This window comes from Crinia signifera, chromosome 8 (assembly GCF_055691185.1).
Source record: "Crinia signifera chromosome 8, ASM5569118v1, whole genome shotgun sequence".
NCBI classification, from domain to species: domain Eukaryota; kingdom Metazoa; phylum Chordata; class Amphibia; order Anura; family Myobatrachidae; genus Crinia; species Crinia signifera.
Genome location: NC_139224.1, coordinates 145,616,397 through 145,642,357, shown reverse-complemented (window position 1 = coordinate 145,642,357; position 25,961 = coordinate 145,616,397). Strand labels below are relative to the sequence as shown.

General features: G+C 46.1%; 1 protein-coding gene across 2 annotated transcripts; it reads left to right on the top strand.

The window, feature by feature from the left end:
- The first annotated feature begins 329 nt into the window (after positions 1-329).
- Positions 330-23,229, top strand: DIO1 (iodothyronine deiodinase 1). Of its 2 annotated transcripts, XM_083157345.1 has the most exons (4): positions 330-686; positions 7,794-7,937; positions 20,589-20,788; positions 22,494-23,229. In XM_083157345.1, exons 1-4 carry the CDS (start codon positions 338-340, stop codon positions 22,557-22,559), a joined length of 759 nt encoding a protein of 252 aa, XP_083013471.1. In that variant the 5' UTR covers positions 330-337; the 3' UTR covers positions 22,560-23,229. The 2 variants fall into 2 exon arrangements, with proteins under 2 accessions (XP_083013471.1, XP_083013472.1); XM_083157346.1 differs by lacking the exon at positions 7,794-7,937.
- Positions 23,230-25,961: the final 2,732 nt, after the last annotated feature.

The window sequence follows — 25,961 nt, the reverse complement described above, 5'->3', positions numbered from 1 at the left end:
ATAATCAATCTTTAGAAGAGTGCAACCTATTAACTGTCACCAGTTCCCAGTGAACAAATACTGGATCAATCCCCAAAATGGCTTCTCCACCAAATATAATGGACACGTACACTTACGGTAGATACATGCAACACTTATATATTGCATTTCACTTATAACCTGTCACCAATTCATATAAGTCAGAGTGTTTTCAGAAAGGAAACACCTAGATGATTTTGCTGCCAGCAAATAGTTCCCCCAGGGGACTACCCCCATAATGTAGGCGGAGCCTCTAGTAAAAAAAAAAAAACCTTGCAAGAGCTTTAAATTACACAGTTCTAAGTTGGGCTTGTTCAGAATGGAGGTGTGTGTCCAGATAATAAGAAACACCACATGCTATGTGCAGAAGGCTTTTATCTTCTGCTCCCTCCTGCTTTATGTTGCGGTGGGCAGACTCCTCATGTGCCTCTTTCCACAGACCATGGAGGGGGTGCTGAAATCCCACTTTCAGATGACTGAAGCCCATGTGCCTAAGTTTAAATATGAAGACTGGGGACCCACAATCTTCACTTTCAAATTCCTGAGGTCTGTTCTGCAAATCATGTGGCTTCGCCTGGAAGATGAAGCATTCTTGGGACAAGCTGCACCCAACACACCTGTGGTGGACCTAGACGGTGAACTGCATCACCTCTGGGACTATTTCCGAGGTACAGTAAGCACAATTATGCACTTATGCGATCATTTCTGGGACATCAACAGGTGTATTAATAAGTGACGAAAACAGTCTGCAGCAAGAAGTAGGTCAAGAAGCTAAACCTGTTTCCTCATGATTTAGGTATTGGGGCTATTTTAGAAATGTCTAATGCAGGAGCTACACATTATTAATGCCGGAGACTGCCTACCCCATTATTTTCACTAAGGATGAGGTCTAACCAGAGGTATAAGCGTGTGTGTGTGTGTGTGTGTGTGTGTGTGTGTGTGTGGAGGGGGTTACAGGTGGGTGGATAGCACCTGTAATGGCCCTGCATAGTAATTCTAATAGAAAAGCATTATAATTTGCAGTGCAGTGCCAAAACCCTACCAATGGCCCTGGCTCATTAGGGGAGGGGATAGGGAGGAATTAGTCGGCAGGCGGAATGAGTTCCACCACCTCTCCGCTTTAAGCCCTGGGTCTAATGCGTTTACCAAGCTATGAAAAGCATTAGGTAATGCCATTTTCAGATGATGTTAGTTAGCTACTGTAACCATATAGGGCGGGATGTACTAACGGGAAAATGCGGTAAAACACCCGTTTTACCGCATTTTCCTATGTATCAATACCCGTCCGCAGCGTTTTCGCTAGGCAGGGTATCGCCACCCTCTGGGTGGCGATACCCTATAGAAGCCTATGGGCTTCTTTCGCCGACCGCTGTCCGACGTCCGCGCGCCCACCCCCTCCCGTCCTCCTGTGATCATCTCCTCCCCCTGGTGTCACAGCCGGCAGGACATCCGGCTTCAGGGGGGAGGAGGAGACACAGGGGGACGCTGGCAGCCGCCGGGAGGTGACGGAGACCCCCGCAGCCAACATCACAGGTATCGCGGGGGTCTCCGTTACCGCAGCCCGATGCTGGCCGCATATGTTAGTACATATGCGGTAGCATCGCGGCGGCTGCCGTGCGAAGGGCGGAGGTGTATGTTGATACATCCCGCCCATAGAGAGAGCATTGCCAGAGAGCGAGATTGTGGCATCTCCTATATATTTATTTATTTATGAACAGTTTCTTATACAGCGCATACATAGAATATTTACAGAGAATCAGTGGCGTAGCTACGTTTTAGGCGCCCCCCCCCGCCGCCGTCCCGCCAAGCTCCCCCGCCCCGCCGCCCATGAGGCACACGTGTCAGTTCAAATTCAAAGAAATTAACAGATATCGGGCCAGATGCACTAAGCTTCAAAAGTGATAAAATGGAGAGTGATAAACAGCCAGCCAATCAGCTCCTATCTCCCATGTCACAGACTGTGTTTGAAAAATGTCAGGCAGGAGCTGATTGGTTGGTTGTTTATCACTTTCCATGTTATCACTTTTGAAGCTTAGTGCATCTGGCCCATCATCACTTAAAGGCACAGGTCCCAGTTTTCGTTTACCTTCGATAGTCCGCTCTTTAGACATGTCTATCAGGGTTGGTTAAAAGTCTCTTGTATTCTAGGAAGCCGGTCTCATAGTAAGATGCGTTTTATGAGAGAAGATCCGTGTGCAACCTCCTCTGTCTGAGCCCCCAGTAGAGTCTGAGCACTAGTGCGCTCAGGCCCTACTCCGCATGTGTAGACCTCCAGAAAAATGGTGTGGCATCCATTTTTCTGGTGATTTCTGCAGTGCAGCGTTGTGGAGTCTGAGCACTTTCGTGCTTAGACTCCGCTTTGCATGTGCAGATCTCCTCAGCATTGCTGCCACTGTCACTGGAGTCTGGATAAGTATAAAAACTGGGTGCAGTGTGTGCTATGTGGAACCCCCCCCCCCCCCCACCCCACATAGCACACTGCTCATAGTTCAGCCTCCATCTTTAACTACGTGCAGCTTCTTGGGCTGGATACACTTGGCCCAATAGATACCATCAAACATTAGCGGCAGTTACCTAAGTGTTCAGCACAGCGAGGCGGAGTAGTCTTCTGTATTCTGCAGATAAGAGCTCACAAACAAGTATTAGATGCTGACTCACAAGACCTCAGTATATTCCTCTCTGTCATCTTAGAACAGGGATTCTCAAACTCGGTCCTCAGGACCCCACACAGTTCAAGTTTTCCAGGTCACCCAGCTCACTGACACGTTTTAAAAGATCCACAGGTGGAGCTAATTATTTCACGTGTGATTCTGTGAGGAGACCTGCAAAACGTGCACTGTGTGGGGTCCTGAGGACCGAGTTTGAGATCCTGTGTATTATAACATAAAACATTTATTCTTTTGACTACTGCAAACTTTGATATTTCTAAGAACTATTATTCTATAAGCTTCACACTCTGTATATAACATTATACTAACTTATACAAATGCCATATACTTATGGGGGTACATTTAATACAGGTTCTAACAGTAAAAATTGGGGATGTTACCCAGAGGACCCAGTCAGATTCTGACTATCATTTTATAGGATGCAATAGAGAAATGGTAGATAGAATCTGATTGGTTGCTATGGGCAACATTCCAACTTTTCACCTATAGTAACTGGTATGCGGTCACTGGGTAGACAATATCTAGGTCTACAGTCACTAGGTCGACACCTTGAAATGGTCAACATTGACAAAAGCTTATGGCATGGCGAGCGCAGCAAGCTATACGTGGGGACGCAGTACACTTATATGATATCCCTGTCGACATATGTGGACATAGACATCAAAAACATGTGAAAAACTCATGTTGAGCTTATTCATGTTGACCCTGTCCATGTCGACCATAAGCTTGTGTCAACCTTTTGTCAATGTCTACCTTGGGTATGTCCACCATTTCAAGGTATGGACCTAGTCAGTGTCAACCATTAGTGGTCAACTTAGTGACTGTCGACCTAGACATTGTATATCATCTATACCGTAACCTAGTAAATTTACCCCATAATTGCCCATTTATATCACTAAGTTGGAAGGTCCTCTCTCACTTGCTGCAAATCAATGGTGAATAGACACATCGTCCCCCTTTATGGAAACAATTGAGGAGATATGTGATAGCAGGCTCCTGTCAAATACTAAGACACAAATACAATGACTAAGTGATTTCTAATCACCACCATATGCAGCGATGAGATATATAACACTTGATGGGATCAACTGTCCCAAATGATAACTAGACTCCTTGGTCTTATTCAGTGGCGGCTCCTACCTTTCAGTAGGAGGGAAGTTGCCACTAGACACGTCGGCGAGTTCCGCTCCCAGCTGCTGGGAATGTAGAATGCAGTGACAGGAGCTGGGCCCGGCGCATGCACACTATCGGCAACGATACCGCGCATGCGCATATCCCCAGCTTTTATAGGCTGCATAAGCTGGAGCCCATAAGTGCTGTATAGGGCTGCACTGCGAGGCAGAGAGCAGCTTCCTACAGAAAGCTGCTCTCTGCCTATTGCAGCCCAGACTGGCAGTCCCAGATGGAGGGAAAACCTCCCAATAGGACTGCCTTTACTACGGTTGACTGGCAACTAGGACTTCCAATAGGAAGTCACTGCCAGTCATAGTGAAGCCAGTGCAGTCTCGCGGACTGCATCTAGCTTCACTTGTGGCAGATTTTACTGGGGGGGCTGCAGCCCATAGGTAAAAACCACCATTGGTCTAATCCTATATTTTTCTGGGACCCATTTTGCACCTTCCAGTGTCAAATTTGCAGAAAAGTGCATTACTGTCTAGGACCCCCAAGGTCATAAATGCAAATCTGATAAGTGCATTAGAGACAGTTCTGATATTCCCTCACTCCAGTGACTAATATAAGACATAAATGAGTAGAGGGGACCATACAATAGCATTAGTAAGTAGGACTGCACATGTCGCAGACGATGCACATGCCCATTGTCAATGATACTTACACTGTAGATCAGGCATTCCCAACCACGGTCCTCAAGGCACACCAACAGTGCAGGTTTTAGTGATATCCAGGCTTCAGCACAGGTGGTTTAATCAAAATCCCTCAGGTACTAATTAAGTCACCTGTGCTCAAGCCTGGATATCTACAAAACCTGCACTGTTGGTGTGCCTTGAGGACCGTGGTTGGGAATGCCTGCTGTAGATACTACAATCACCATGACAGAGCAAAAGGCACCTGCATACTTTGGATTCTTGTGTTGATCTCTTTAGGGGTGGGTGGGGGAGCTCCAACAAAATATTGGTATCTAAGTGGTAGATAGTCAGTGTATAGGTCGACAGTGAATAGGCTGATAGCATATGCTCAACAATATTGCATTATGTCATCAGGTATAAAAAAGGTTGACATTGAAAATAGTCGACGTCCAAATGGTCAACGCATTTTCTCAACATTTGTTTACTTTCCACGTCGACTACAACTGGGAATAGTAATCTGTGGCTAGCAAAGCGAGCGACAGTACCAGAAGCGTAGTGAGCGCACAAGCCGCAAGGTTATACATTTCTACTGATGGTGATCACATTTTGCCACGTACAAGATTTAACCGCCAACAAAATCTAAAAAAACTAAATAAAAATATTTGTGTGACCATTTTCCTGTCAGCATTTTGACCCTGTTGACCGTTTGTACATGTTGACCTTAAGCGCTGTCAGCCGTGTATCCATTGACCTTTTGGATCTGCCGACCTGATGCATGTTGAGCATTTGATATTGATCTATCTATTGATTGATTGATCTATTGACTGTCTACTGAATACTGTTGATCTTCTCTACCACATCCACAAGATGTTTTGCTGCTCACCAACAAATATTATCTGTATTTAATGCATTTCCGTGTAAGATTGTGTGGAGTATACTTTAGAAATAGAGCAGATATTTCTAGGTTGTAGAGAGCGTCACAGAGTGGCGTAATATTGTGTAATAGCAGCAGTAGAGATTTGAAGGCGGAGGTGGATCTGGCAGCACAAAACCATGCCTGTCACTGTATGCGTATTTAGCCGCAGGCTGCAGCATTGTCAGTCACACCCGTGCACTGGGAAGTAATGACTATACTAGCAACATATTGCCATAAAAATAGCTTTTTTACAGCTTCTAAGCAATTTCCTAAACAAAGGTGTAACCTCCAAAATTGTAATTGCTTAAATTATGTCTAGCACAGATGCTGAGTATGGCATACCTCCCAACAGTCACCATTCCCACTGGTACGTCCCGGTTTTTGCAGTGTCCTGTGGCGGAGGGGGGGGGGGCTGCTGGGAGTCCCCCCTGTCAGCTGCTGAGCAGTGCTAAATAGACGCTGTACGCATACACACAGCATCTGTTCCCACAGCCAGAGGGGCTGGGGGCATGGCTAGAGGCTCACAGAGCCTTTGGGCCATGCCCCCACAGCATCAAAATGGGGGAGTGGTCTCGCAGGAAGATGTGAGTATAGTCCATGCCCCCTTTCCTGGTAGCCACGCCCCTAATTTTGGGCGCGTGCCTGTGTCCCTCTTCAATGATCATGAAAGTTGGGAGGTATGGTATGGCATATAAGTAATAATCATTATGTGCTGTACAAAGCAGCAGCGAAGGCATCGCAGATCTAGGCCCACTCATTCTAATTAGCAGGGCCGTAACTAGGGGGGGGCTGGGGGGTCACACGCACCGGGCGCTGGAGGTGAGGGGCGCTGTGAGGTCCGGTGACAGGTGTTGCTGACGGCGATGCTGTGAACCCGGCATCGTTAAATATGCTAGCCCCGCCCCCCCGCCTCTATTGACATCAAACGGCGCAACGTGGTGACGCCACACTGCGCACCCTTGTCCTGCCGCCCGACTCCCTCCCGCCTCCAGCGCTGAGCAGAGGATGCCACCCCGCCGTTGCCACTTGCCAGCACACCGGGTAGGAGCCAGCCTGAGCAACGTCAAGGGGGGGGTCTCCGGCGCCAGGGACAAGGCGTCATTTGGTCTGGTCCCCCCTGTCAGCTGCTAACTAAGCAGCGGGGAATAAACGCTGTGCGCATGCGCACAGCGTCTATTCCCGCAGCCAGGGGGCTGGGGGCATGGCTAGAGGCTCACAGAGCCTCTGGGTCATGCCCCCATAGCGGCAAAATGGGGGCGTGGCCTCGCGGGAGAGCAGCGATTATAGGGGGTGGGGGCACCAAATGACTGCCTTGCCCCGGGCGCCGGAAACCCTAGTTTCGGCCCTGTAATTAGGAACTGTAAGGTAAATTTACTAGGGCTGTTGCCCATAGCAACCAATCAAATTCTACTTCATTTAGCACCTTCTAGTCTATGAGATAATAGATAGAATTGGATTTGTTGCTATGGGCAACATCCTATCTTCAGTAGAAATCCCATCTAATAAATTTACCTCACAGTTACTAGCTGCAAAAATCTTCCTGCATAAGGCGTTAATAAACATTGATATGCATGTGGTTACTGGGATGCATTGCAAGAAAAATGTGAATTAGGGGTAATATATTGTATGAGGTTTGGGTACGGTTTCTCGGTGGTCAGAATACCGACACTGGCACACAACCACTTTTCTCAAACTAAACTAACCCTACCCCTGCCCTCCCTCCCCCTAACCCTCTCTACTTGCAGCCTAACTCTAACTGCCCCACCCCCAAAATACCCTCCCTCTAGTACAGAAACCCCCCCCCCCCTACCCCCACCGCAGCTTAATCCTAGCCCTCCCTGCTCCCTGGCATACTTACGTTCAGTATTCTGGCATCAAGATTCTAATAGGTGCTGGGATTCCAGTGCCGGTCTTTTGATTGCCAGCATCCCGTTCGTCATTATGCCAACTATATCCCATTCTATAATGTGTACCGGTAGCCGTACAATGTGACATAATGTAAGTAAAGACACAACTAGGTTTCATAAAATAAACTTGGGCATTAGTATGGGGCATAACATTAACTAAGGCACTACTATGATTCAGAAAAGTAACTAGGGCACTATGATGGGGTTAAAAAAAATGAACAACTGCTGCGGAGAGGTGTCTCTAACAAAACATTGGGACAGGAGCCCCTTAAAAATGTTGCTATGGGACCCATTCTAGCTAGGCCCTAACTAATTTGATGTACAGATTATTGCCTGAAATTGTGATTGATTTAATAGCAGAGCTTGTTAATAAGCCTGAGCCCAACCAATCTATTGAATAGTATTCTATGTTGAAGAATATTTTTTTTATTGAATCACGTATTTGTCTTTTATGCAATCAGCATCTTGTCTGTCTCAGGTCTACGCCCCCTAGTCCTCACGTTTGGAAGCTGCACATGACCACCGTTCCTCTTCAGGCTTAATGAGTTTAATACGCTTGTTCAGGACTTCAGCTCCGTGGCAGATTTTTTGATCATCTACATTGAGGAGGCACATGCAGAAGGTATGACATGATTAAATCCAAAGTTGAGATATAGTTTTACGAACAATCTCTCTGGAATGTCAAACAAAATGGTGGACACTGTATATGTGTATGTCCTTTCTGTCAGACATGATATAACAGTGGCGCACTATCTTACTGTAACTTGGTCTTATTTTCAGAAGTGTAATCCTGGTACCCCAACAAGCATAGGCGAATCTAGGGGGTGGTCCGGGGGTGCACAGGACCACCCATTAGCCAATTTTGTAGCTGAGGGATGGGGCTTTCCAACGAGCCCAGCCCCGTGTCTCTAGCCCCCTGGGAACCGAAGATACTGCCAAGCAAAGCTGGAATGTTTTCCCTATAGGCATAGGCGAATCTAGGGGGTGGTCCGGGGGTGCACAGGACCACCCATTAGCCCATTTTGTAGCTGAGGGATGGGGCTTTCCAACGAGCCCAGCCCCGTGTCTCTAGCACCCTGGGAACCGGAGATACTGCCAGGCAAAGCTGGAACATTTTCCCTATAGGATAACATGGGACCCGCTAATTCCGACCCGCACCCAGTTCGACAGCTGCCAGTTCCCCCTTCTGCATCACTGAAGCTCAAGGTTGATGTCAGTCAAACCCAAATCACCGGCCTTTCAATCTGATACCAGGCTGGATCCATATGGGTTAATTGGTTTCAGGGATATTGAGGTTAAACCGTTTTTTTTTCTTTCATTTCTTAAATGTCATTTCATGACTGTTTATGTTCTTTGAGGGCAGATTTCTCTGGAACCAAACAGCCCAGTTTCACGGGACCAAAAATCATTCGAAGCCAACTCAAAAGTTCTTCAATATGATACTGGTCTCATGTAAATGGGTCAGTTGGTTCCGAAGATATAGCTTGTTGGTTAAAGGGGTGTAGGGAGAGGGGAGTGTCTCTCCCCATCACACCAGAAAATGCAGGGACTAGGCTGGTGTATAAGGGGTCAGCCTGGGAATGTCCCTGCATGATCCTGGTACCACATTCCCGGGTAAATCCCTGCATTTTCTGTTGTGAGAGGGGTATTATTTCAAACAGCCGTGACCTGCAGTGCTCTGAATACAGCCGGGCAGCCCCCTGCTCTCTGCCCAGCTGTCAATGACTGTCACCCCTGCGGCTTCCGCTCCAATTCTTCTCCCCGCTTTCACCTCAGCCCGCCCCCCCCTTTAATCATGTGGTGTCGGTGCCCGGCGTGCTCCCCGGACGTCACGCACAACAACAGCGCGCATAATATTTCAAATGTCCACTCGGCTAGAGGGGACACCAGGAGGGGAGTGGGAGAGTGCTCTGTGTTGCGCTCTGCTCCTCTCCCCATAGATGCAGCTGCACCGCTCTCCATCTCTCCCTGCAGCAGTGAAGGCTCATATAAAAATTTACAGTAAGTGGCACTTTTGGGGGCATTGCTTAGGGGACGGTAAAAGTGGCAGTATGTGGGGGCATTACGCATAATGTGTGGCTTAATGTGTAAGCGGCATTATGTGTGCAGCATCATGTGTAATGGACATTATGTGTGCAGCATTATGTGTAATGGGTACTATGGTGCGTGGCATCATGTGTAATGGGCTCTATGGTGTGTGGCATCATGTGTAATGGGTACTATGGTGCGCGGCATCATGTGTAATGGGTACTATGGTGTGCGGCATCATGTGTAATGGGTACTATGGTGTGTGGCATCATGTGTAATGGGTACTATGGTGCCATCAAGCAAGAACCCCCTAGCAATGAGCACGTAGGTAAGCAGCACTTATGTGGCCAATATGTAATGGGCATTACGGTTTGTTATTTAGTATGTAATGGGCATCATGATGTGTGGCACAATGTGTAATGGGCATTATGGTGTGTGGCCTAATGTGTAATTGGCATTACGGTGTGTGGCATTATGTGTAATGGGTATTACGGAGTTTGCTAAAATGTGTAATGGGCATTACCGTGTATGGTCTAAAGTGTAATACCACACCCCTTTTTGTGACGCCACGCCTCCTTTCCATGGGGCCACGCCCCCTTTTTGCCGCGCGGCTACGCCGCGCAAAGGTCCCCCTGCTATTATGTCTAGTTCTGGGACCACCCATTACCATAATTCTAGATTCGCCTATGCCTATAGGGTAACATGAGACCCGCTAATTCCGACCCCCACCCAGTTCAATGGCTGCCAGTTCCCCCTTCGGCATCACTGAAGCTCGAGGTTGATCTCAGTCTAACCCAAATCGCTGGGCCTTCAATCTGATACCAGGCTGGATCCTTATGGGTTAATTGGTTCCAGGGATATTCATTTCATTTCTTAAATGTAATTTCATGACTGTTTATGTTCTTTGAGGGCATATTTCTCTGGAACCAAACAGCCCAGTTTCACGGGACCAAAATCATTTGAAGCCAACTCAAAAGTTCTTCAATATGATACTGGTCTCATGTAAATGGGTCAGTTGGTTCCGAAGATATAGCTAGTTGGTTAAAGGGGGGTAGGGAGAGGGGAGTGGTTGTCTCTCCCCCTCACACCAGAAAATGCAGGGACTAGGCTGGTGTATAAGGGGTCAGCCTGGGAATGTCCCTGCATGATCCTGGGACCATATTCCCGGGTAAATCCCTGCATTTTCTGTTGTGAAAGGGGTATTATTTCAAACAGCCGTGACCTGCAGTGCTCTGAATACAGCCGGGCAGCCCCCTGCTCTCTGCCCAGCTGTCAATGACTGTCACCCCTGCAGCTTCCGCTCCAATTCTTCTCCCCACTTTCACCTCAACCCGCCCCCCCTTTAATCATGTGGTGCCGGCGCCTGGCGTGCTCCCCCGACGTCACGCGTACAACAACAGCGCGCACAATATTTCAACTGTCAACTCGGCTAGAGGGGACACCAGGAGGGGAGTGGGAGCGTGCTCTGCGCTGCGCTCTGCTCCTCTCCTCATAGAAGCAGCTGCACCGCTCTCCATCTCTCCCTGCATCAGCAGTGAAGGCTCATATAAAAATTTACAGTAAGTGGCACTTTTGGGGGCATTGCTTATTTAAGGGACGCTACAAGTGGCCGAATGTGGGGGCATTATGTATAATGTGTGGCTTAATGTGTAAGGGGCATTACGGTGTGCAGCATCATGTGTAAGCAGCATTATGTGTGCAGCATCATGTGTAATGGTTACTATGGTGCACGGCATCATGTGTAATGGGTACTATGGTGTGCGGCATCATGTGTAATGGGTACTATGGTGTGCGGCATCATGTGTAATGGGTACTATGATGTGCAGCATCATGTGTAATGGGTACTATGGTGCCATCAAGCAAGAACCCCCTAGCAATGAGCAAGTAGGTAAGCAGCACCTTTGTGGCAAACATGTAATGGGCATTACGGTTTGTTATATAGTATGTAATGGGCATCATGATGTGTGGCACAATGTGTAATGGGCATTATGGTGTGTGGCCTTATGTGTAATTGGCATTACGGCGTGTGGCTTTATGTGTAATGGGTATTATGGAGTTTGCTAAAATGTGTAATGGGCATTACTGTGTATGGTCTAAAGTGTAATACCACACCCCTTTTTGTGATGCCACGCCTCCTTCCCCATGAGACCACGCCCACCTTTTGCCGCGCGGCTACGCCGCGCAAAGGTCACCCTACTATTGTGTCTAGATCTGGGACCACCCATTACCATAATTCTAGATTCGCCTATGCCAACAAGTGCCTGTAGACCAGGGGTGACTGAACCCGGTCCTTGAGATCTACCAACAGTTCATGTTTTCAGACAACATGTGTCAGTTAAGTGACATCATGAGACTTTTCACGGGGATGCCCATAAAATGATGGGTGTTACCATGCTCTAAAGGCCCCCATACATTAGGCCGAATTGTCCTAGGGACAAGTCGGACCCAATTTACCTGCGAGCTGCCCGGCAGCTCCCCGGGAGGCTCACATACAATTTGGTACTTGATGTGCCATTTTTTACATGGGATAAATCGCATGCGATTTATCCCATGTAAAAAAAAACCCGGGGAGCTGCAGGGCGGTGAGGAGTAGTGGGGGCGGGCAGCGGCAGTAGTGGGGGCGGGCAGCGGCGGCGGTGGTGGGGGCGGGCGGCGGGTGCGGTGAGCGCTGCTGACCTGGCCGGGCAGTGTACTTACACATAGCAGCAGCGGGGAGAGCTCTCAGCCAATCAGAGAGCGGCCGGTCATTTGACAAGTATTTTAAAAATATAATAGCCGCCACTGCGCTGCCCGTCCCCGCTGCTGCTATGTGTAAGTACACTGCCCGGCCAGGTCAGTCAGCAGCACTCGCCGGCGCTCAGGGACCCGCTGCCCGCCCCACTGCTCCCCCGGTGTCTGCATGCATATGCCTGTCAGGTGGCAGGCATATGCATACAGGGAGGTCGGACGTGATCGTATGTACAGACCGTCCGACCTCCCTGATCCGGTCCGATGCGCACGGGACCGCGCATCGGATCGGATCAGATATCACACACCTACGATTTTGGGCCGATATCACCCGATTATCGGCACAAAGTGCCGAAATCGGATGAAATCGTCCCAAAATCGCATAGTGTATGGGGGCCTTAAGCCAGAGATGGGGAACCTTCAGCTGTTGTTGAACTACACATCGCAGCATGCCCTGAAACAGTTTTAGTATGGCCAATTAGCAAAACTGTTGCAAAGCATGCTAAGATGTGTAGTTCAACAACAGCTGGCGGGCCGAAGGTTCCCCATCCTTGCTCTAAGCCATGCTCTCACCAATCCCGCATTCATTAATGCAATAGTTTCCTTAGTGGTTTTCCCCAATACAGACTCTGACCACTACAATCCATCATGAATGCAGCTGCGAGATTCATCTTCCTAGCCAGACGTTCATCGTCTGCAAAGCTAGTCTGTCAGTCCCTCCATTGGTTACCTGTATTCTACCGTATTCAATATAAAATACTTTTACTTATACACAAGACCATAAATCAACTACACCAACATACATCTTTTCTCTTATCTCAAAATATCTCCCAACCCATCCTCTGCTCCTCACAAGATCTCCCTCTCTCATCCACAAGCATTATTTTCTACCATTCACGATTGCAGGACATTCCTATGTGGAATGCTCTCCCATGCACAATAAGACTCTCCAGTTTCCAAACCTTCAAGCGTTCCCTGAAAACTCACCTCTTCAGATAAGCTTATCAAATTCCAGAACCAGCCACCTAACCTTCAGAAACCTTTCCTATCAAATCACATCCCCACTGTACAGTCCACACATATCCTCTCTCACTTGTCATCCTCCTAAACCCTGGCCATACAGTATGTGAGGTGCAGGCATAGTATTACGCTGACAACAGTAGGGCAGTCAATACAGATACCAATCCAATCAGGAACTCTCTAGTGCTGTGTAATACCGGGATTGTAGCCACTACTCCAAGATGTACCAAACTTTATGGTATATATACTAAAGGCCTATTCTGATTGATTCCAGAACTTAACCCCTTCTGTGGTGTTTTTTTTTTGGAAGAAGCGCTCCCCACTGGGCGAGTTTTTTATGGGAAGCCTTCAATACAAAACCCAGAGGGGAGGGGGGAGGAGGAGGGAGGCGGGGGTGGAGGAGGAGGCGTCGCAGAGGGGAGGGAGCAGTGATTGACCTCAGCAGCGCTGCCCGGCTGTAAACAGTGGCATTCCCGTGAATTCTCGGGATTGCCACTGAAGGGGTTAATGCAGGTTGGGCTTCCAGCGCTAAACACACATTTAATGACGATGATTTTTATTTTTCTTATTCAAATTTTTCAAATTTTAGTAAATATGTTTGTTAGCCATGAAAGCCCAAGATATATTAACCCCTTACCGCCGCAGCCTGTTTTATACTTCCTGACAGAGCCCTTTTTTTCAAATCTGACATGTATCACTTTATGTGGGGATAACTTTTTATTGCTTTTACTTATCCCAGTGATTTTGAGATTGTTTTCTCGTGACACATTGTACTTTAAGTTAGTGGTAAATTTTGGTCGATACAGTCTGTTTTTTTTTGTGAAAAATACCAAAATGTCGTAAAAAAATTGAACATTTTGCAATTTGCAAAATGTTAAATTTTCTGCTTGTGAGACAAATAATCATACCACTCAAAATAGTTAATAACTAACATAGACCATATGTATACTTTATGTTTCAATCATTATTTCAACCTCCTTTTATTTTTTTTGGACACTAGGGGGCAGCAGAGTCAAAATTATACACATAACACAGAAAACGCTGCAATTGGCTGTTCACATTTGAACAGCCAATCGCAGCGATCGACGATGGGGGGGGGGGCATCGCTGCCCCCCCTGGGCAATGAGGGAAGATGTCTGCTGTCAGGGACAGCAGACATCGTCCCTCTGTCACCGCGTCTATAGACGCAGTGACAGTTTAAAGTCATGACGTACATTTATGCCATGTGTCGGGAAGTACATCCCGACCATGACGTAAATGTACGTCAAATGTCGGGAAGGGGTTAAGATCGATCTGAAATCAATGACTATTAATTAAAAACAACATTTACTAAATATACCCCTTAGCCTTAAATAAAAAGAATATATTTTTCATTTACTAAGATGGTAGTTCTATTTTACATGGGATGTTGCTATAGGCAACCAATCAGAATCTACTCCTTATTTATTTAGCACCCTCTAGTACACATATTCTCAAAGTCGGTCCTCGGGACCCCACACAGGTGCATGTTTTGCAGGTCTCATAGAATTAAGTGAAATTATTAGCTCCACCTGTGGATCTTTTAAAATGTGATAGCCAGTAATGAGTGCATCTGTTAGGTGACCTGGAAAACGTGAACTGCTTGGGGTCCTGGGGACTGAGTTTGAGAACCTATGCTCTAGAACACAGATTCTCAAAGTCAGTCCTCCGGGTTCCACACAGTGCATGTTTTGCAGGTCTCCTCACAGAATCAAGTGAAATAATTAGCTCCACCTGTGGATCTTTTCAAATGTGTCGGTCAGTAATGAGTGCACCTGATGGGTGACCTGGAAAACGTGAACTGCGTGGGGTCCTGAGGATCCAGTTTGAGAACCAATGCTCTAGAAGATAATAGACAGGGGGCAGGATGTTTTAACATCGGCAGCCCTCTAATGCCCCCCTTCGCTGGGTACCGCATTGTTAGAGCACCGGAGCCGGCCGCAGGGCATGCTGGGAGGGATCCGTGAAGGATCCCTCATACAGTGCTGCGGTAAGAAGCCCATAGGCACTCCGCAGGGGGTTAGAGAATACAGAAATGCGGTAAAAACCTAGATAACAGGGTTTTTACCGCATTTCTGGTTTAGAGCATCCCACCCAGGATCTGATTGGTTGCTCTTAGCAACATCCCATGTTAAATAGAATGCCTATCATAGTAAATTTCCCCTACTGGCTTTAAGAACCAGCCCATATAGTCAGGTATTAAAGGTGCCGTCCAGGATGTAGCTTTAACCAACTTTGCCAGTATGCAACATATTGGGTAATGAATTTACCAACCACGTCGGAAGGCAATATCCCAAAAATACAATACACACCCTGGGCGTTAGCAGGGAGGAAGGAAAACCTGTGCTAACAATGACCTGAATTACATTATTCTATAAATCTAAGAACATTCCCACAGTAGGTGCCAATAGGTACCCTGGGAGATATTGCATTTAGGACATAAGAAGCTCTCCCAGAGAACTTCGTAAGTCCAACGGGTGTGAGATATGTTCTGCGCGTGATAAAGAGTTGTATCATCTGGAAACGATGGATGCACTAAAACTCCTGGGAGATGCTTAGACAAGTTCCCATGATTCATCACTCAGAGCCTGTGTGTGTGCTACACATTTATCCTTAAGGCCAGGTACATCAGCACAATGATGAGAAATCAAAACCAAATAATACATACAAGAGAATGTCCTATGGGGGCCAAGGAATTATTTTTACAGGAGAGTCTAATATATTTAGAGGAGTATCAGAGAACTGGGTGGACGAGGCATATGGTAACTGAAGGTACCTATAGAAATAAGTTAAATTCATTACTTTATTGGGTGAAAGACAAAAGTGTCTTATAATTGACTTATTGCAACCAGTCTCCTAATCAATATACAAGGAAGAAAGTTCAATCAACATCTTGGCATTCCACAAGGGAGTTTCCGAGTCCAACCCCTTATATTTCACTTCCAGCAGCTAAGTTCCAAATTGTAATTGCCTGAAGTAACTTGGGAAGACCAATACATAGAGACAGACAGAGCTTGCGAAGTGGTGTGGCTTGGCAGGTTGTTCAGGTAGATTTTGAGGAGTCTTCCAGACATAGAGGAAGAGTTGGCAAATACCTAATTAGGCTATGTGGTACTATAGATATCACTTCACTCAATATGACTCAACATAGAACTAACCGCCCCCATACACTTGTACAACTTATCGGAGCCTTAAAGAAGCATATGATTTCCCTTGAACTCCTTGGATGCTTCCCGGGTGGCAGAATTGCATAGGATAAACTTTATCTAAATATCTTGTAAAAATGATGCTAATTCCCCAGGTTTATGAATTAATCAGGCAATTGGGATGCTGGTAAATAATGGAAGAGAGAGGGAGAGGGACATTGAGGGGGAGAGAGAGAGTAGTATTATGGAGACATTGGGTAGACCCTACCTCACTGGATGACTGGAAAGGATTATTCTGTTGCTTATTCAAAAAACGAATAACCTAGATGTACTGCATACCTCCCAACTGTCCCGTTTTTCATGGGAACATCCCACAATGTTCCCGCATCCCACCCGGGGCCAGCAGTACCGAGGGGGGAGTCCCTGCTGGGCAGTGGTCAATATACCGCAGGCAGAAGTGCAGTGGTGGCAAAATGGGGGCATGGCCTCGGAAGAGTGCTGCGATTTGAAGGCCACGACCCCTCACCGTGAGGCCGTGCCCCCAGAATTTCGGGCTCCATGTGCAAAGGTCCCTCTGAGCCACCACTGACAGTTGGAAGGTATGGTACTGTATGTCCAATCAAAAAGTATAGTTTTAAACGGATTACCGTAAACGTAGGGTTGTTGGGGTATAAAGCATGCCCGCACATGTTTGTGAAAGTAGATATAGATTTCTTCAGTTCTGCTTACTTAATTGATTACCAAAATGACATAACGTAGATGTAACAAGCCTCCTTTTGAAATGGTACATTTAGGAAGAATGTTTAAGATGTGTCCTGGTGTTCTTTTTCTATCTACTGTATCTGAATTTGGAGGTGTTATTCGTAGCTGGCTAGGAATACATTGACAAAGTATAACTGAGAAATGACTTTCTTGCACTTAGTCATTGTCACTCGGTGCAGTTTTGGCACCAGAACAAGTAATATGTACGCCATGATCATCCCCAGCTAGGACAATAAGGATAGATGTACAATCAACGTGTTCAATTTTAGTTCTGAAAATGCCATCTGGTTTGTCAGGTCTTACATGTTTTTCCCAGAGGTGATTAGGATGCCAGTGTTCTGTTCCCTGGCATTATTGACTAACCCTTTGTGTACATACTACATCAGTGGTTACCAAACTGTGTGCCTAGGCTCCCTGAGGTACCGCAAGGCTCTTGCAGGGATTTCTAGGATTGGTGGACCAGGACCACATCAAATTATTAATGGTCAAAGTGATAGGCAAAACCAATGGTAGTGGCTGCTAATCATAAGGCATGTGGACAATCAGAAGCACATCTGTACACCACCACACAAGTGACCCATGGACATAACTACTATATTCCTTGACTTCCCTCTTAGTTTATGATTGCTGTCACCTGTGTCGAACTATTTAATAGATAAGAAAGTTTTTTTTTTACAAATATGAAATATAAATGAAGGGGGAAGTATTTTGTCCCTCCTGGAATGGGTTACGTTGGGATGTATATAAGGATGACAGGTACAGTAGGCACAATTTACTTTTTTTTCCACATTTATCAATGAAAACATTATTCGAATGGTGCTGTGAAAAAAATGCTGCTACTCTGATTCAAGAAAGTTTGGGAACCACTGCGCTATGCACCTTCTTATCCATGTCGCCCAGGCTGCAGTAGTGTCTGGACAGGTTCCAATATATTGATAGACACCGTCAAAAGGTCGACCCCATTTGGTCAACATGCTTCATTTTGACATGTAAAATGTAGACAGAGGAAAAGGTTGACAAATCCAAAAGAATGACATGAGAATGGTCGACACAATTTTTATGACGGTTTTTCACATATTTTAAAATGTTTGCATGATTTACTACCCAAATGATTGGTAATAGTAACCTATGCCAAGTACAGCGGTAACAGAACGAGGCACCTTGCTGTACTAACTGGGGTCACATATGATTAAACATAGAAAATGGGACACAAAATCTTATAAAAAATGTGTCGACAATATCCATATTGACCTTTTGACCTTTAACCCTGTCAACCTTTGCTACTGCCTACCTAATGACAGTAGGTATTCTGGACCACACCCGTCTGGACTTTTTTTTTCAGAGCTTATTTGTAATGTAGCAGCCATGGCCGTATCTGGTAATAATCTGAATAGTCTAATAGTAGTCAGGGCTGCCATCAGAAATTGCGGGGCCCAGCAGTTCCCTGCTGTTCAGAACGGTGGCTCCTCTGCAGGCTGCTGTTCTGGCGCGGCGTGACAGGCTGGTGGCGAGCGTCGGGTTGCAGCAGCCCGAGGTGGGGGTGGGGGATGCAACAGAATGCAACCTCACCTCTCTGCCAGAGTGGCAGGGGCCGGGACAGTAGTACCTCAGCACCCCCCTGATGGCGGCCCTTTTAGTAGTAGTAATAATAATAACCATGATAGTCATAATAATATGGATAATAGGGCCTTATTCAGAGATGTTCACAGACCCGATGGTTTGGGTACATAACCAATGTTTCAAGATCCGGACATAGTGCCCACTGAGCCACAGACTGCCATTCAGTTTGTGGGGCAAAGAAGATGCGTTTTCTGGGCATGCCAATGTCCTGCTCACCAGAGAGTCTTAAGGGTACCCAAAAGACTCTCTGGACCAGCGCTCCATCCAAATAAACGGTTTTCATCTGGATACTTGTGGTACCTACCAAACTGTCCTCAAAATCAATTCCAGTGGATTTCGGTAATTTGTGCCTTCTGGGGCCGACCACTTGGACTCAAGGACAATACAGACCATCAATTAATCTACCCGATAAGGAGTGGTAACTATACTTCCAGTTTAAATATCCTGGGCACAATAGGAACGGACTCTCCTCTACTGCTGTTATAGTGTGGTACAAGCGGATTTTAACATATTCATTTTAGAGTGTTGTTTATCAACCTTCCTTTTAAACAGAAGCTTCTGTGTGTTGTCATACTGGTTCTTAAATATATGCTTACATTAAATCAATATTATTGTAAAGATCATCCAATTTCCTCATTAATTGTTTTTAGCGCTGCTATCTTCCTTTTTCCCCCTCTATTATATATACAGGAGTAACTAACCTGTTTTCAGCAGCTGCTGAGAGACCGCCCCTGCCAAGCGCCCACTTGAGACCCCCCCCCTATATTCTGGGTGGGCTCAAAATTGTTTTCTTTTTGTGCTAATGCCAGGGACTGCATGTAAACACCGGCCATCCAGAAAACCCAGAGGATTACTCAGATGACCGATGTTCTGACTGATCCGATGTGGTGTCGATCTTGGAGGCGTCTATTACCAAAGATGCCTCATGGGGCATTACAATATTTTAGAACAGTCGCTGTGCTTCTGTGTCCATCTCTGCATCTGGCCCATAGTCTGAATGATCAGTTTCACCTGGTTAATTATAAAGTACTTTTCCCTTCGCGCTAATTGCTATTCCTTGTACAATGGAAACAAAACCTACACAAATATGGAGTAATCCACTGGATGGTGAGTTACTGTAGGCAGAACCTAGTAGAATGGATGGGATAGAAGTAAATATATAGGGGTGTATTCAATGCCGCGGCGAGCGGCCAGCGAGGGGGTTAAACAGCGAGGATTGCAGAAAACCAGCGATCCTCGCTGTTTAAACCCCGCGCCGGCCGCTCGCTGTATTCAATGTTCTGGGGAAACCCTCGCCGTCACAGTACAGCGAGAATTCCAAAAAAACATCGAGACCTGCGGCTAATGCAGGAAACTCGCTGTACACTGGATCACCGCCAATCGCCTAAGGCATCCCCCGCTATTCTGTGTGCAGGGGCTCAGGCAGCTGCCGCTGTTCTGTGTGCCAGTGCTCCACTTCTGAAGGGGGACATGTGACAATGGCGCAGCCACTGCCCATGCTGCATTACATATATTAAAAAAACTTAAAAAATAAAATAACAGAAAAAATATCCATCAAAAGAGTGCAGGGGATTGCCTACTGGGCTTTGGGGCCCCCCAAGGGCCTGGGCCCCATAGCAGTTGCATTTTACCACTAATAGCAGCGATCACATTTCCTTTTTTTAAAATATATACACGTGACATGCTAAGAGGCATCAGAAGGGGAATCCTGCTCAAGTATGTTCAAAAAGGGGCAGAGCCAATGGCGAAAGGGGTGGCCAAGAAGCTGCCACCAGGCCTCCCCTACACTGTGAATAGACACAAGCGCATGTGCAAGACATCTATCACCCACTGCTTAACTGATGCCCCCCCCTTCAGCACACACACACACCACCATGTGATACTGCGGCCCACTTGTGAGAAAGTCCCAGAGAAAGTACTGTCCTGTGTAATGTTTCTTTTTTGATTTGTAGATGGATGGGCTTTGAAAAACAATATATCTATAAAGAAGCATCAGAGTATCCAGGACCGGCTAGCTGCAGCCAAACGACTGCTGGAGGAGCTGCCTTCTTGCCCCGTGGTGTTAGACACAATGCAGAACCTCTGCAGTGCTAAGTATGCTGCCCTTCCCGAGAGGCTTTACATCCTGCAGGAAGGAAAAGTCATTTATAAGGTAACAGTCCAAGGGCTCCATAACTCAGATGCAACTCTGCTAATTCACCAAGAACAGCCTGACCTGTGCAGATGCATGTAATCATCTCAGCACTGTACACCACATGGAAATGGCCTGTACTCTGCAATGAGTTCTAGATAGCATGCACAAAAGTAAAGGGTCATTCATGCGGAAATGTCAACATATATTTTCAACAACAATAAATACTTTATAAAGGGGCATAGATATTTATCAAAAACTATTTGTGGGAGATCCCATATTTGTGCGATATCAACCAGGGATTGGAGCTATTGCGGTGGGCCCCATTTCGATCACAAAAGCATTCTCTTTATCAGGGGTCCTCAAACTATGTTGCTCTGGGACCCCATCAGACAATAAAAATAATCACGACCCCAGCAAGTTACTGCAGAAGGTCATCACATCACATGTGTAGTCAGCAGACAGCACATACATGGCAGCATTGTGGAGGCACAGAGTGATGGGAGGAGTCTAATAACCCATCACATGTGTAGTCAGCAGACAGCACATACATGGCAGCATTGTGGAGGCATACAATGGGAACGGGACATTGATTGCATCAACCGTGTACTTTTATGGTCTGGGTCCATTTTATCACAATTTTATCACAATTGCTTTCATGTTTATTATTTTATGATCACACAGTCGTGTGATTGTTATTAATCATCCAAGCGCCACTTCTTTGTTTACATTTGTCTCGCCACGCCTGCTAATGCTAATAATGCAGCATTTTTTTCCTTGAGTGATACTCCTTGTATGTTAAACAGTGCACCAATCAATCAGCTCCTGTCATTTTTCAAATACATCACAGTTAGGAGCTGATTGGCTGGAGAACCATGTAACATATGTAATAAGGGATAAGAATATCACTTGCGAAATCTGCCACTGACTTAGCTGTTGTGGCCTATGAGCAGGGCTGTTGTGGCCTATGATCAAGGCGCCTGGGGGCGTTCCTCCTCCTCTAGGGATCAGGTTCCAGACTGCACTTGAATTATACATTACTAGTTCAAATCCTGTCAAAATGACGGCTTTTCCAATGGACTTTCATTTTGAGCTGTAACCGTATTTACTTTCACTTTGAGCTGCCTGTGACAGTATATATACACATGTATGAATGTATGATCAGATCCAGTGTAAGGCATCTCTGTGCCCCGGGCAAAGACCTTGCAGCTGTCCTACTCTACGGGGGAGTGTTGGCCGCCGCTGAGGCTAACTACTCCTCACCCCCGTGAGGTGAAGTATCGCCACTGACCACTAGAGGACACTTGTCAGACCAAATTACTCCTTTGTGTGCTAAAAGATATCATAACAGAAAGTGAAAGCAATTTCTGCAGGAACACTGATCTGTTGCAAACTTATTAGAAATAGAGAGAGGGAGCTGTGAAGACAGAAACTGGAGGTAGGAGCAGATAGGGACTAGGGTGGAAAGTTTGTGGGCTAAAAACGGTCACAGCTCAAAGTGAATGTAAAAACTGTCACAACTCAAAGTGAAAGTACATTACAGAAGCCGTCATTTTGACAGGTTTTTAACTAGTATCTTATAAATGCAGGCAGCCCCTGTATCAACTTGTAATTATAGGTATCTGCATCAGAGTACAAATAACTTCTTTAATAGAAAAAGCACTGTATTATGCTAATAAGGTTGTGTGATCTGCCTAATGCAATCTATCTGATTCATTAATTATAGGGCGACATGGGTCCCTGGGGCTACAAGCCAGAAGAAGTGCGCTCTGTTCTGGAGAAAAAAAAATAGTCTATTTGGGTGTTGCCTCCAACGTTCTCTCAACAGAAGAAAAAGCTGGATCTGAGCTGATAACCTGTCAGACTTCCCTGGTCATGTAAGCCTATAGCCAGATACAGCATCCTAACCAGAGATCACCAGGAATGGTTCTGGAACATAGGCCCTTATTCTGGTTCACTCATAAAGGCAAATTCCTTCTCAAATGTACAAAACCATGTGCAGAGAGAGTTAGATTTGGGTGGGGTTTTACTTCAAATTGAGATCTATATTGCAGTGTAAAATTAAAGCAGTCAGTATTTACCCTGCACAGAAACAAAATTACTCACCCAAGTCTAACTCTCTCTGCACATGTTACATCTGCCCCCCTGCAGTGCACATGGATTTGTCCATTTGAGAAGGAATTTGCCTTTGCGAGTAAACCAGAATAAGGGCCATAATGTATTCTGATCACTGATGCGCCACGCATAGATATATTGTCACAATATCAATCCATTATCACCACATCTGAGGACTCTAATGAAGATAGAGGCTTCCTAATATCTGCCACAGATGTTATCTCAGAGCCGGACTCTACCATTTATTTGTTTATGAAGGTTGCAGCTTAAAGCACTGTGGGCCTCAGCCTGAAGTGGCAAATAATTGGATGGGATTCCAAAAGAAATAAAAATGTTGTTGTTTTAAATGTAAAAGTATTATTATTACATCTATGGCAGCCACAATAACCCTGCTATGCAAAACTGTGGGCCTGATTCAGACCTGATGAAATGGCTGCTAATTTTCAGGTACAGGTTGAGTATCCGGTATCCGGACATCCCTTATCCGAATTATTCCAAAAAACGTGGTTTTTGGAATCATTCGAATTTTTTTTAATTTTTTTTTTTAACCCCCTAACCCTCTTTTCATACTTACCAAGTCCCCGGGCGTCCACAGCAGGCCTCCGGCATCTTATCCAGGGTCTCCAGCGGTCCCAGGAATGCATTGCGCGAGTGCCGGTGACGTCACCGGTGCGCGCGCACACTCGCGCAATGCATTCCTGGGACCGCTGGAGACCCTGGAGAAAATGCCGGAGGCCTGCTGTGGACGCCGAGGGACCACCGGACACCATCAGGGGACAGGTAAGTATGCTTTAAAAAATATATTCCAAAAACCGAAAAATTCCCCTATACGGAATGCTTGTGGTCCCGAGCATTTCGGATAGGGGATACTCAACCTGTATATGCTATTAAATCTAAACTGCAATGAAAGAATAAAGCAGCCAGTATTTACTCTGCACAGAAGCAAAAAAAATCCCCCAAATCGAACTCTCTCTGCACATGTTACATCTGCCCAACTGCAGTGCAGCATGGTTTTGTCCATCTGCAAAAATTGCAGCCTTGCTAACAGGTCTGAATTTGGCCCTAAGTCACATAGGGGTAGATGTATGAAGCAGTGATGAGAGGAGAAGTGAGCCAGAGGAGAAGTGGCCCATGGCAGCCAGAGATGTAACATATATAATTTGCATGATATAAAATGATACAGAGCAGCTGATTGGTTGCCATGGGTCACATCTCCTCTGGCTCACTTCTCCATTATCACTACTTCATACATCTGCCCCCTAGTGCACCCATTCACAACATGCCACATTATAATGCCCCCAGGTAACATTATGGCACAATGTAGTACCCCCTGTTCACATTATGTCATATTGTAGTGTGCCCTGTTCACATTATGTCATATTGTAGTGCCCCCTGTTCAGTGGCAAACGCAGGATTTTCAGAAGGGGGTTTCCAGAGGGGCGGAGCAAAGCATGGAGATGGACGCTTAGGTGACCAAGTATATGCCGGGTCAGTTAAAGTATTATAGATAGACCAAATGTATATAAATTAAATAATAATAATATATACACACACACATACAAATATACATACAGGGGTGTCAACAGCAGTGCAAGACCCCAGGGCATAGCAATGTATTGGGGCCCCTACCGATCCTCCAGCGGTAGGGGTGGGGGAAGCTTTGATGTCCTGCGGGTGATAGGGGGTATTATATCAACCGCTCAGCATGTAGGGCCTGGATCAGTAATTTCCACTAATTACCCCTTTACTGCACAGATGGTGGGAGATGGGGGCATTGGGCTGAATGAAGGGGCCCTGATACATAACTTCCAGGGTGGTAGAGGAGGTTTAATATGCAGAGGAGGGGTGTATAGTTGAGTGGGCTCATTATTCATAATTTTCTGGTGGGAGGACAGCTTGCTTGACTGCAGATATCTCCAGTTCCTGGAAATATATTTCTTAGATTTTAATGGTATTGGGGACTAGGTGATCATACTTCAGGAGGCAGAGCAATCTGCCAATGAGTATATAATACTACATATTAGGTGTGTGGAGCTGGAGCAGTAACCAGCTGCTGGAAGGCTGATATCTCTGGTTCTGGAAAAAGTAGAGACAAGCTACTAGTGTCCCTCACAGGGGAAGAGTCACAGCTTTTGGAATGTATCCTCAAAAAAACTCTAAGTCAGACAGAACCTGAAATATCTGACTGGGAATAACAATTAACAGGTTTGGATGGGGACCACTGATTTGAAGTCAGAAATCTCCGGTTCCCAAGGGCCGATTTTTACAATTCTTATACCCATGGAAAGAGGGGACCCTCTGCTTTCAGCTGAGGACCCTTAGACTTCTGGGGGGGGTTTCTGGGTACTCAGAAACCCCCCCTGCGTGCGCTACTGCCCCTGTTCACATTATGCTACATTGTAGTGGCCCCAGGTAACAATATGCCACAGTGCCAGCAGTTCACATTGCGAGTTCCTGCTTTTCACATCCCTTAGTGATAGCCTGTGATATGAGAGGGGATGGCTCATCTGTTCATCTCAGTCCTCACTGACTGCAGACATGGCCTCAGGGAATTCTTGGAGGAGCATCACAATTTCTGTCAGCAGTGTGCAGCAGCCTGAACTAGATGCAGGGGAAGCAGGCATTGGAGGCTGACTGCCCACATACAGTGTCTGAAACCATTTTGTGTGTCCACATTTTTTTTTTATCCTGTCAAAGAACAGCAAAGGGACTTGTGTGGGCGGGTCCATGTGATGTCATGACGTCATGTGGTCATAGTTATATCCTGCTCTTGTACCCTTCCTCTATCCCCTTGCCCCTGCACTTCTAAAGATGGTATGTTGCAAATAGAAACCATTCAGATTCTACTTCTTATTTATTTAGCAACCTCTAGACGATAACATATCTGAATGGTTGCTATGGGCAACTTCCCATCTTCAAAAGAACTCCCATCTTAGTAAATTTACCACTAACATTCCAGGTTTTAGTGATATTCATGATTGAGCACAGGCAGTTAAATCAAAATAGCTGATGTACTGATTAAGTCACCTGTGCTCAAGTAGGGCTATCCTTAAGACATGGACTGTTAGTGTGACTTGTG